The sequence below is a fragment of the Salmo salar genome, chromosome 03 (genome assembly GCF_965601325.2).
Source record: "Salmo salar chromosome 03, fSalSal1, whole genome shotgun sequence".
Classification (NCBI taxonomy): Eukaryota; Metazoa; Chordata; class Actinopteri; order Salmoniformes; family Salmonidae; genus Salmo; species Salmo salar.
Window position 1 is genome coordinate 55779731 of NC_138293.1, and position 12834 is coordinate 55792564.

General features: G+C 45.3%; 1 protein-coding gene across 5 annotated transcripts in view; it reads right to left on the reverse strand.

Annotated features, from left to right (window-relative positions):
* camsap3 (calmodulin regulated spectrin-associated protein family, member 3) overlaps window positions 1–12834 on the reverse strand; it is a 53014-nt gene that overhangs the window by 15010 nt on the left and 25170 nt on the right. For all 5 annotated transcript variants that reach the window (XM_014192721.3, XM_014192719.3, XM_014192720.3 and 2 more), the window contains exons 3-4: window positions 865–1020; window positions 605–691 (exon numbers count right to left, since the gene is read on the reverse strand). In XM_014192721.3, coding sequence (XP_014048196.3) covers window positions 605–691; window positions 865–1020 — 243 coding nt within the window. The remainder of the gene's footprint in view (window positions 1–604; window positions 692–864; window positions 1021–12834) is intronic.

Genomic DNA, 12834 nt, shown 5'->3' on the forward strand with positions numbered 1-12834 from the left:
GGGTGTAAAGGGTTGTGTGTGCACGTCTCAGTCAGCAGATCCCAACCCAGTTGAACACTTCTGGGAGATTCTGGAGCGGTGCCTGGGACAGCGTTTTCCGCCACCATCGACAAAACACCAAATGATGGAATTTCTCGTGGAAGAAGTCTCGCATCCCTCCAAACTTCTAGGATCTATGCCAAGGGCGCATTGAAGCTGTTTTAGCGGCTCGTGGTTTCCTTTATTTTGGTAGTTACCTGCACAAGCACCAGATCACTAGGGAGATTGCATGTAAAGTGTGTTGGTAGGAGACTATAAACTGTCACGATCAAGTAGAAATATCTTACATGCACACACTGTATAAAACATGCTTGTTCACAGGAAATCAGAGTGTTTTAATAGTATGTCATCCATGAGATTAATCTACATGTATTACACAATGTGTTGTGTAATGTGAGTGCTGTTGACATAAATACTGCATGCATCCTCAATGGCACCATATTCCATACATAGTGGACTCCTTTTGACCAGGGCCCATAGGGCTCTATACAGATGCACTATATAAGGAATAGAATGCTATTTTGGACACAGTCCCTGTGTAGTACAGGTGTGGTGTAATACTTACTGAAGGCTGGACAGGCTGTGGCTCTGTGCTGTCCTGAGACGGGTCACCCAGTGCACCCTCTGTTTGCTCTCTCAGCCTCTGATTCAACTGGGGGGAATGGGATGGTGGAAAGCCCCACGTTATAAGTCTGTATATTTTCCACTCCGATATAAATTGGGTTATGAAATCATGACTCAGCAACACAAGTTATGAAATCAGGACTCAGCAACACGAGAGAGAGAGAGACAGAGAGAAAGAGTCCTCCCTGTCCTTGTCCTCACCCCATTCACCCAGTGGAGCAGGGTGTTCTCCCAGCTGGCTTCTCCCACTCCGCCCAGAAGCTCCTCCCCTGTCGCCGCACCGGACATCCTCACTGCGCTCACCGTCTCCATGGCGCCCACCGACATCAGGGCATCCATCACCGCCAGGTGGGCACTCTGCACCAATCACAGCAAAGAGAACTGTCAGCATTGGAACAGTCAGGGAAGGTAGCTGCGGGATTGGCTGTCCACCCACCAAACCCAGACGACATTTAATACAGCATCCATCAATTATGGCTAATGCAATAACGGTGGGTAGCAGCACTAACATTCAGGCTGTGTCCCAAACGGCACCCTATTCCCAATATCGTGCACTACGTTTGACCAGAGCCCATAGGGTTGAATCAAAGGCCCTGTTCAATGTAGTGCACTATTTAGGGAAGCGGGTGCCATAAGGGCCACAACCTCAGACTGCTCTGAAAGAGCATGGTCCATGTTAATGTGGCAGAGCGAGCGAGATGAGATCACACCAGGCTGCAGTATGTATGGCAGGTTCTCAGGTCAATAACACATCCAGCCACTAGGGGACTCCACGAACCACAGCTCTGAGTCAGCAGAAAGCATGGCGGTGACCACACCAGAGAGAGAGAGAGAGAGAGAGAGAGAGAGAGAGAGAGAGAGAGAGAGAGAGAGAGAGAGAGAGAGAGAGAGAGGAGAGAGAGAGAGAGAGAGAGAAGAGAGAGAGCAAAGAGAGAGCCGAGAGAGAGAGAGAGAGAGAGAGAGAGAGAGAGAAGAGAGAGAGCAAAGAGAGAGCCGAGAGAGAGAGAGAGAGAGAGAGAGAGAGACAAAAAGAGAGAGAGCCTGTCTGAGTGAACTTTGGAACATCTGTGCTGTCACAATAACAGCCCTTTTTACTCTGTGTACTCCCTCTCTGCCCCTTCACGGTATACTTTCTCTCTTTCCTCCTCCTAGTCACTCCCTCTTCTCCCTTCTAATCATTGTGTGTGTGCGGTTTCTCCCTCCTCTCTGCTAGGAGATATGGCAGCATGACTCATGGACGACAGGTTACAGGACAACGTTGTGTGCAGAGCCTCTCGGGCTGCGCAGGATACAGTTTGGTTCTGTACAGCGTTGTTCTGCAATCAACTCACTAGGTATGGCTCAGTGAGAGAGCAGCACAAACCCCAGGAATCCTGTGGCGCAGTGCACACACACACACACACTAGAATGTGTGTAAAACCACACACACACACACACACACACACACACACACACACAAAACCCCTTCTTTCACACCAACACAACCATAAAACATACAGTATCAATTTACACAACATAAAAAGGGCACAACAATAGCTTCCCCCGTCACATCCCAAACTGAAACTGGCGTATTTCCAGCCAACCCCCAATGCAGGGCCCATTGCTTCCGTTTCTCTCCTTGCCCAAACTCACGACGGTGCCTTTCTCCAAGCTAGTTAGAGCCCCAGTACCTTTTCTCATAGCCAAACCTATTAGTGCCTTTAGTTCTCATGGCCAAACCCATTACATTGTGCTCTCATGGCCCAAGCCCATTAAAACACACCAACAACATGATCAGCTCACTCAGGGGTGAGCTCCTTAGCTCCCATAAGAGGGTTAGCTCGTTAACGGTCTACTGCCGCTTCCCTCCATGCTTACCATGGGGCTAGGTCAGGGATGGGCAACTGATGGGGTTGGGGCCCCCAAAAAAACAGAACTCATCATGAGGGGTCTGCGAAGACAAGAACAGCCTTTGACCCAGTTAGTACAGTCAAAGATTTGTATACCTAAACCAAGATAGATGACAGACTGTCGTTTCCAATGGGAACAAATGAGTCATAGTTGCCAGAACAAGCAAGGAGGTGGGCAGAGCCAAGCATGAGCTAGCGAGATCCTATTGGTGTTTTCTAGCGTGCGTCTGCATATTTCCGTTAGGGAACGCCTACTCTGTGAAGTACACGTGAGCAATAACTCAATTTGCCTTTGCACTCCTAAACAACGCGATTTTTTAAAAACTTTTGCAAAGGGTAAAGTCTACAAAACTTAGTCCACTCTGTTCATAACAGATTCTAGCTTTGGGAACAGAAAACTGTATTGAAATCAAATGTTGTTTCAGCGATAAGAAAATGTGCAGAATGTCACCCAAAATCCATCTCGTTTCATTTCCTCTCACTACTATTTTTGGCAATGAGTGGAAACGCTAAGGGGATGCTTCACATTTATACATCCAGTGAAATATCTTTCTCATTGTTCTATCTGTGGTAAAGTCTAGAACTGTTCATAGAAACACAATGCTCTGACCTAATCAAAATCAGGGCCAGTGAAGGAGAGTGCAAGTTAGAGAGTATGGTGGGTTGGATTTAGATAAGTGCTCTTAGGGTTATCAGTAGGTCTCAAGGACAGATATAGACAGACAGAAAAACAGACAGCAGGGCAGACAGAGACAGACAGAAACAGATAGCTCAGTGTGCGGACAGCCAGGCAGGCAAGCAGTGTTAGTCAAGCCTGGAAAGCACAGCATTTAGTCAAATCAAATACAATTTTATTTGTCACATGTGCCGAATACAACAGGTGTACACCTTACAGTGAAATGCTTACTTACAAGCTCTTAACCGACAATGCAGTTAAGAATAATACCCCACAAAAATAAAAATAACATAATTAAAGAGAAGCAGTAAAATAACAATAGCGAGGCTATATACAGGGGGTACCGGCAGAGTCAATGTGCGGGGGCACCGGTTAGTCGAGATAATATGTACATGTAGGTAGAGTTATTAAAGTAACTATGCATAGAAAATAAACAGAGTGGCAGCAGCGTAAAATAGGGGGGGGGGGGGGGGGGGGACAATGCAAATGGTCTGTTTATAAGCCTTTGGGACCTAGACTTGGCACACTAATACCGCTTGCCGTGCAGTAGCAGAGAGAATAGTCTATGACTAGGGTGGCTGGAGTCTGACAATTTTTAGGGCCTTCCTGACACCGCCTGGTATAGAGGTCCTGGATGGCAGGAAGCTTGGCCCCAGTGATGTACTGGGCCATACCCACTACCCTCTGTAGTGCCTTGCGGTCGGAGGCCGAGCAGTTACCATACCAGGCAGTGATGCAACCAGTCAGGATGCTCTCGATGGTGCAGCTGTATCTGAGGACCCATGCCAATTCTTTTCAGTCTCCTGAGGGGGAATAGATTTTGTCGTGCCCTCTTCACAACTGTCATGGTATGCTTAGACCAGCTCTTAACCTGTTCCACTACAGCCCCGTCAATGAGAATGGGGAAGTGCTCGATCCTCCTTTTCCTGTAGTCCACATTCATCTTCTTTGTCTTGATCACGTTGAGGGAGAGGTTGTTGTCCTGGCACCATACGGCCAGGTCTCTGACCTCCCTATAGGCTGTCTCGTCATTGTCGGTGATCAGGCCTACCACTGTTGTGTCATCGGCAAACTTAATGATAGTGTTAGAGTCGTGCCTGGCCGTGCAGTCATGCAGGCTCAGTCAAGGACAGGTTGAAAATGTCAGTGAGGACACTTGCCAGTTGGTCAGCGCGTGCTTGGAGTACACGTCCTGATAATCCGTCTAGGTCCTGCGGCCTTGTGAGTGTTGACCTGTTTAAAGCTCTTACTCACATTGGCTATGGAGAGCGTGATCACACAGTCAACCCGAATAGCTGATGCTCTCATGCATGCCTCAGTGTTACTTGCCTCAGATCGAGCCTAGAAGTAATTTAACTCGTCTGGTAGGCTCGTGTCACTGGGCAGCTCGCGGCTGTGCTTCCCTTTGTAGTCTGTAATAGTTTGCAAGCCCTGCCACATCCGACGAGCCCGGGGCCGGTGTAGTATGATTCAATCTTAGTCCTGTATTGACGCTTCACCTGTTTGATGGTTTGTCGGAGGGCATAGCAGGATTTCTTATAAGCTTCCGGGTTAGAGTCCCGCTCCTTGAAAGCGGCAGCTCTACATCATTTTCTGGAATTTTCCAAGCTGTTTAAAGGCACAGTCAACTTAGTGTATGTAAACTTCTGACCCACTGGAATTGTGATACAGTGAATTACAAGTTAAACAATCTGTCTGTAAACAATTGTTGGAAAAATTACTTGTGTCATGCACAAAGTAGATGTCCTAACCGACTTGCCAAAACTACTGTTTATTAACAAGAAATTTGTGGAGTGGTTGAAAAACAAGTTTTAATGACTCCAACTTAAGTGTATGTAAACTTCTGACTTCAACTGTATGCGAGGTGAAAATGATGAATCAGGCACCTTATCGATAGCAACAGCTCATGGTCCTCCTGGAATAATTTTTTTATTTAACTAGGCAAGTCAGTTAAGAACAAATTCTTATTTACAATGACGGCCTAGGAACAGTGGGTTAACGGCCTTGTTCAGGGGCAGCTCGGGGATTCGATCTAGCAACCTTTCGGTTACTGGCCCAACGCTCTAACCACTAGGCTACCTGCCGCCCTATCGGAAGTTATTTTGACTCAATGGAGGAACTATGTCAGAAAAATGCTGATGAATGTCTTGCTCGAGCTGTGTATGCAACTGGTTCACCTCTGATACTCACAGGCAATGTGTATTGGAAGATATTTCGGAATGTTCTTTGGCCAGCATACATCCCTCCAACCAGACATGCTTTATCTACTCATTTGCTGGATGCAGAGTTCAAGTGAAGGTCAAGAAAATCATAGAGAAAGCAGACCGTATTGCAATCATCTCTGATGGGTGGTCAAACGTTCGTGGGTAAGGAATAATGAACTACATCTCCACCCCTCGACCAGTATTCTACAAGAGCACAGACACAAGGGACATCAGACACACCGGTCTCAACATTGCAGATGAGCTGAAGGCAGTCATCAATGATCTTGTACCACAGAAGGTATTTGCACTGGTGACAGACAATGCTGCGAACATGAAGGCTGCTTGGTCTAAAGTGGAGATGTCCTACCCTCACATAACACCCATTGGCTGTGCTGCTCATGCATTGAATCTGCTCCTCGAGGACTTCATGGCACTAAAGACAATGGATACACTCTACAAGAGAGCCAAGGAAATGGTTAGGCATGTGAAGGGTCATCAAGTTATAGCAGCAATCTACCTCATCAAGCAAAGTGAGAAGAATAAGAGCACCACATTGAAGCTGCCCAGCAACACACGTTGGGGTGGTGTTGTCATCATGTTTGACAGTCTCCTGGAGGGGAAGGAGTCTCTCCAAGAAATGGCCATATCACAGTCTGCCGATATGGACAGCCCCATCAAGAGGATCTTCCTGGATGATGTATTTTGGGAGAGAGTGGTAAGCAGCCTGAAACACCTTAAACCTATAGCAGTAGCCATTGCACGGATTGAGGGAGACAATGCCATCCTGTCTGATGTTCAGACTCTGCTTGCAAATGTAAGAGAAGAAATCCGTACTGCCATGCCCATTTCATTTATTTTTTGTTTTACCTTTATTTATACAGGTTTTTCTCATTGAGATAACATCTCTTTTCCAAGAGAGACCTGGTCCAATAGCAGCAGGCGGAACAAACTTTTCAGACAAAACAACTTACATAAACTAACACAACATTAAACAAAACTATAAACACAGTACAACAAAAACATTTTACGTTAAAAACACGAAAGTCTTGACTAAAAACAGCTAGCCTAAAAACAATTACACTCTTCTATGATATATACATCGATCAAGTGTTTAAACTCCACCAACGAAACTAGATCATCACATTTTAAAATGTTCAGGAGAGAATTCCAGGACCACGGTGCTAAATAACTAAAACTTCTACCATGACTTGTTCTAATTTTAGATACTGTTAGAAGCAAATGAGAATGGGACCGTAATTGATATTTATTTACCGACCTGACTAAAAAAGAACAGAGATAAAATGGCATTTTACCCAATATGGCCTTATAAATCAGTGTATACCAGTGTTTAAGCCTACGCAAGGTCAATGACGACCAGCCAATAGCGCTGTAGAGATCACAATGCTTTTGATTTGTAATGAACCGGAGGGCTGCATGATACACTGAATCAAGTGCTCTCAGGGTAGTGGCTGAGGCCTGCATATATATATATATATATATATAACATCACTAAAATCTAAAACAACCAGTAATGTACATCGTACCAGCTCCTTCCAGGCCTCAAAAGAAAAACAAGCCTTATACCGGTAATAAAAACCTATTTTCAGCTTGAGCTTCCTTATCAAGTTCTCTACATGCACAGTGAAGCTTGGCTTATCATCAACCCACACACCCAAATATTTGTACACTAACTTGCTCTTTAGTATGTCCAGCCAATGTAGCAATGACATGATTAGTAACATGCCTGGCATTTGAAAATACCATGCATTTTGTTTTACCTGAATTTAGAACCAGCTTTAAAAATCATACAGATTCTGTTGTATGATATTAAATGTCCTTTGGGCATTTTCAAAAGCTAAAGATAAACTACTACCACTTGAATAAAGAAGAATATCATCTGCATAAAAATGAACATCCGCTGTTTCAATAAGATCCCCAATGTTGCTGATATACAAAATGAACAACAGTGGACCCAAAATAGAACCCTGCGGAACACCTGAGCACACCTCTACGGACTCAGATTTACAACCATCCGCCATTACACATTGTGTACGATTTGATTGTTTTTTTTTTATTACCTATCTAGAGCATGACCAGTAATTCCACAACATTTTAACCTTTGCACTAACACAGCATGGTCCACAGTGTCAAAAGCCTTCAACAAATCAATAAAGACAGACACACAATGTAATTTCTTATCAAGAGCACAGTGGATGTCATTTAAAACCTTCAATGTTGCTGAAAAAGTGCTGTGGCCAGACCTAAAACCTGATTGCATTCCATTTAAGATGTTGTTTTCTTGGACTCCAGTACCTTTGACAGTACAGACAATTTTGATATGGGTCGATAATTGTCAAGTAGCGAAGGATCTCCACCTTTCAGGAGAGGCAGTACAAAAGCAGATTTCCATAACTCTGGGATTTCCTTTATATCAAGCGTGAGGTTAAAAATACATGTTAAGGGGGAGCAATGATGCCTGCAGCTAGGTGTAGGAAGCGGGGGTCTAGTTCATCAGGGCCAGGAAACAGAGAAGGACGGAAAGGAGAACCTGGTAAAGGAGTGCACAGGGGTGTCGGGGCTCAATTATACCTTTGACCTTTTCAAATAAACTGCCTGCATCTAAAAGGCTTTCAGAATGGAGGTTCTCTCAGATAAAATCTGTATGTCTACCAACAATTGTTTGGGAAGCTGTGTATCTTTTTTTGCACTCCAAACCTTTCACTAGTTGCCAAAATTTGGATGGACTATTTAAATTATGTGAAGTAGATTTCAGGTAGTGGTCTGCTTTCAATTTACTGATCATAGCCACACCCATATTTCGAAGACGTTTAAAAGCCATCCAATCATCTGCCAAACCAGTCCCTCTTGCTTTAGCCCACATAGCATTTCGTTCCCTTATGATTTTTGTAAGTTCCTTAGTAAACCAAGGGTTCTGTCTGCCCTTAATCCAGAATTTCTTTAAAAGGGGCATGCCTATTGCATACATCCTGGAATGTGTTGTGGAAGTAAGAAAAGGCTAGTTCAACATCAGGGATTAATTCCATTCAATGCTAGATACATCATGTAAAAAACCTTGAATACCAAACTGCTTCAAGTTTATTTTCGTAATGACATATGGAGATTTCTTAGGAATTTTACCATCTCACACACAGGCAATAGCACAGTGATCACTTATGTCATTTGCAAAAATACCAGAAGCATTAAAACGATGAGGAGTTGCTCTAAGCAGAGTAAACTGCAGTTCTAAAACACATCAAAAAGCGTAAAGACTTCTGCCTGAAGCCCATACACACCGCAGTGTACATGTTGGACCCCAAGTATGCTGGTAAGAGCATCCTGTCTGGTGCAGAAATCAACAAGGCCTATGATGTCTCGCCACCTTGGCCTGGATGACGGCAAGGTTCTTGGCAGTCTGGCGAAGTAGAATTCCAAGCAAGGGCTTTGGGATGGAGATGCAATATGGCAGTCGTGCCAACATATCTTTTCAGCCACCTGGTGGAAGGGACTTTGTGGATGTGAGGCTCTTTCCCCTGTTGCCTCCATCATCCGCCAAATCCCACCAACATCTGACGCCTCAGAGCGCAACTGGTCCTTGTTAGGGAACACACACACCAAAGCACGCAACAGGCTGACCAATACAACGGTTGAAAAACTGGTGGCCACCCGGGAAAATGTGAGGCTTTTTGAGCCTGACAACGAGCCATCCTCAACAAGGTTGGAAAGTGACAGTGAAGATGAGGCCTCAGAGTCTGATGTTTAAGAGGTGGACATTGAGGAGGTCCAGGGAGAAGACATGGAAGCCTGAGAGGAATACAACCAAGGCTTTAGTGTAGAAACGATCATTTTACAGATGTACGTTGAAAATGTTTTTGGGAGATGCGATGGATCATTGGGGATCATTCAATATTCCCTTTTGTTGTTGAGTGAAATCATCCCATGTGAAGAGTCAACTCATTTAATTAAAGTTCAATTCATAAATAAAGTTTGTTTTATTTCTATTGGAAGGATTTAATCATTTGTAATTATGTCTACTTGTGATAAGGTAAAATGTTTATGTTTCTGTCTCCATATGATATGGTAAATATATCCAATGCAAAAAACATCTACATTTAATTGGTATTAATATTAATTTGCATATATTCTCGTTAATTCCCATTTATTCCCACGGAAAGTTTCCACCTCTGAATATTCCCCAAAATGTGCAACCCTAGTGGCACCCACGCACGAACACACCAGGTTCTGAGAAGTGGGCCTACAGGTACATGTAACCTCCACTGCTCCCCACTGGAGACGAGAACAGCCTTTGACCCAGTTAGTAAAGTGTAGAACTGTTTATAAAACACACAACACTCTGACCTTCCAATCAAATCAAGGCCATGCAGTGAAGGACAATGAGTCTGGAGGGTTGTTTTAAATAAGTGCTCTTAGGGTTTTCAGTAGGACTCAAGGACAAAGACAGAAAAACAAAAAACAGACAGATAGCAGGGCAAACAGATAGCAGGGCAAACAGATAGCAGGGCAAACAGATAGCAGGGCAAACAGATAGCAGGGCAAACAGATAGCAGGGCAAACAGATAGCTCAGTGTGCAGACAGCCAGACAGGCATTGTTCGTCTAGCCTGGTAAGCACAGCGTTCAGTCTGGTTTTAATCAGGCTAGGTTTCCTTTGGACTAGCTGTCCAACTGAACGACACCAGGGGCTCCTGTCCTGAAGGCCTCTATTCATGAATTGTTTAAGAGCAGGAGTGCTGATCTATGATTAGTTTAGCCTTTTTTGCCTGTTATATGCTCATTCTAAGGATCCGCATCACTGCAGAGACAGAGACCGGGGCTAAGGACAGAGAGAGCAGCTGAGGACAGAGACGGGGGCTGAGGGGAGGGACGGAGATGGGCTGAGGACAGAGACGGGGGCACATACAGGGGCTGAGGGGAGGGACGGAGATGGGCTGAGGACAGAGACGGGGGCACAGAGACGGACTGAGGGCAGAAACGGGATGGGGGAGAAATGGAGACGGGCAGAGAGGAGAGAAAGGGGCTGAGGACTGATGTGTAGCTAAGACAGGGGAGAGTAATTTGGGCAACACTAGCTGAAGATATAATAGATACAGAGGACACAGAAAATATAGAAATGTACCCATTGCTATAATTGTACTGCGGTCGTTTACTCGACTATGCTTGTTCTACACTGTAACAGTTGCTTCTGGTCTGTCCCTCGTACATGAATCTATCACTCAGACCAATAATGATTCTATCTTTGTCTCCCCCTCTATCAGTGTTGTTTCACATAATGCACAACAAAATAGTCCCCAAATGGTACCCTATTCCCTAAAAAGTGCACTGCTTTTGACCTAGGGCTGGGCGATATGGCCAACGTATCATATCACAAGATTTTCACATTTGTGAAGGTATTTTATGTTTCTGAACAGTAAAACTTCCAAATATGCTTTATGAGTAGTTCATGACCCCCAGGGTGGCAACACATACATTCTAAGTGATTTCAATGTCTTTCTCCAACCAAATTGTTTTATACTGTTCAATCAAACTTAAAAAATATATATTTTCTGGATTTTGTTCAATTTATGCACTTTTGTTATTACGTATTCATGCTTCACCTATTCCTCTCTGATTTTGAAGATACCGTTGCACAAACAACATGCTAGGTCTGCACCAGAACGGGCCCCAGGCTGTATTAGTCATCTATGTTTGCTCTGACTCAAAGTTCATTTAGAAGCTAGCTAACGTTAGCCAGCTAACTAGCGATTAGCATTAGGGGATAACAATTTATTTTAGCCACAGCTTGCTAAGAAAAGAAACTAGCAGACAGTAGTTTGCAGACAGTAAGATAAACAAACTAATATTGTTATAGAACGCTAGACTGCAGAGTGAACGGCAAGAAAGTGCTTGTGACTCAAGAGCAACTGCTCTCTCCTTGCGTGACATGGGGCAGGGTTTGGTGTAGGGGAAGCGGCATACAGCACGAGGAGAGGGAGAAAGACATCTCAAGTATCAAACAGAGTAAACTATAAAAACCAGCCAGAGTTGCGTATAACGTTTTTTTTTTTTTTTAAAACATCATTGCTGTTATATAGTAAAATACGGTATACCGCCCAGCTCTATTTTGACCAGAGCCCTATGGCTTACCAGCAGCAGGCCTCCTCCCTTCTCTCTATTGGCTAACCACAGCCCCCTCTCTTTGTTATAATCATTAACCCTGTCTTGAGTCCCAAATGGCACACTATTCCCTACCTAGTGCACTACTTTTGACCAGAGACCAATGGGGCCTGGTACTTTTGACCAGAGACCAATGGGGCCTGGTCAAAAGTAGAGCAATGGAGAGGACAAACAGGTCATAACAACAGATTTCCTTGTCAGGGGGAGGCCTTTCTTCCACCTCAATCCCTCATTAGTCGGAGCCTAATCTGTACTAACCAGCCCCTTTTACTGTACTTGTTGTTTTACTTTTTCGGAACTCAAATTCTCCCTGACTGGTAGTCATCATAGCATGTACACACACTGCTGCTGCTACAAGGCTGCGACCTGAATCTCTCCACACAACTGCCGTTCGGTCTGTCTGTCTGTCTCTCTCTCTGTGCTGGGTTTAAAGTGCTGAGGTCGGCACAGTGCTGTGTGTGTGTGTGTGTGTGTGTGTGTGTGTGTGTGTGTGTGTGTGTGTGTGTGTGTGTGTGTGTGTGTGTGTGTGTGTGTGTGAGAGACTAGAGACTACATGGCAGTGCCAGCCCAGCCACCGTTGCCCTGCTGTCACATACTATTCTACCTAGGGGAGGGATGGGGGGCGCTGGGCTCTCCCCTCCTCACTCTAGTGGTGTGTTGTGCTCAACGGAGGCAGGGTCACACTACTAGCTTATCTGTGAGCCAAGACTTGTCTGTTCAATGTATGCGTATTGTCTGCAGTGTAGTGGGACAGACAGAGACAAGACAGAGACGGGGGCTGGGGGCAGGGACAGTGGCTGGGACAGGGGCTGGGAGCAGGGACAGGGGCTGGGGGCAGGGACTGGGGCAGTGGCAGGGACAGGGGCTGGGACAGGGGCTGGGGGGAAAGATGGGGGTTGGGGGGGGGCAATCTGGCTAGCACAGTCAGTGCAGGGCCAGGGAGAGAGAGGAAAGACAAGGGCTGAGAGCTCTCAGGGTAGCATGGGGATAAAGCTGTCATGATGTCTGCATGGTCTGGGTTGAGATGGGCTGTCTGGGGGGGGGGGGGGGGGGGGGGGGGGGAGATGCCATTTCCAGCCAGCCCAGTAGCTCTCTCTAATGGGGAGAGAGAGATTCAACAACACTCCCTGACACCGATTACCCACAACAGAGCGACTGGAATGGTTGTGGAGCTGAGCCATTTGTCATCATGTCGCTGCAATGGCTGCCTTTTCAAGTGTTCAATTTAAAAG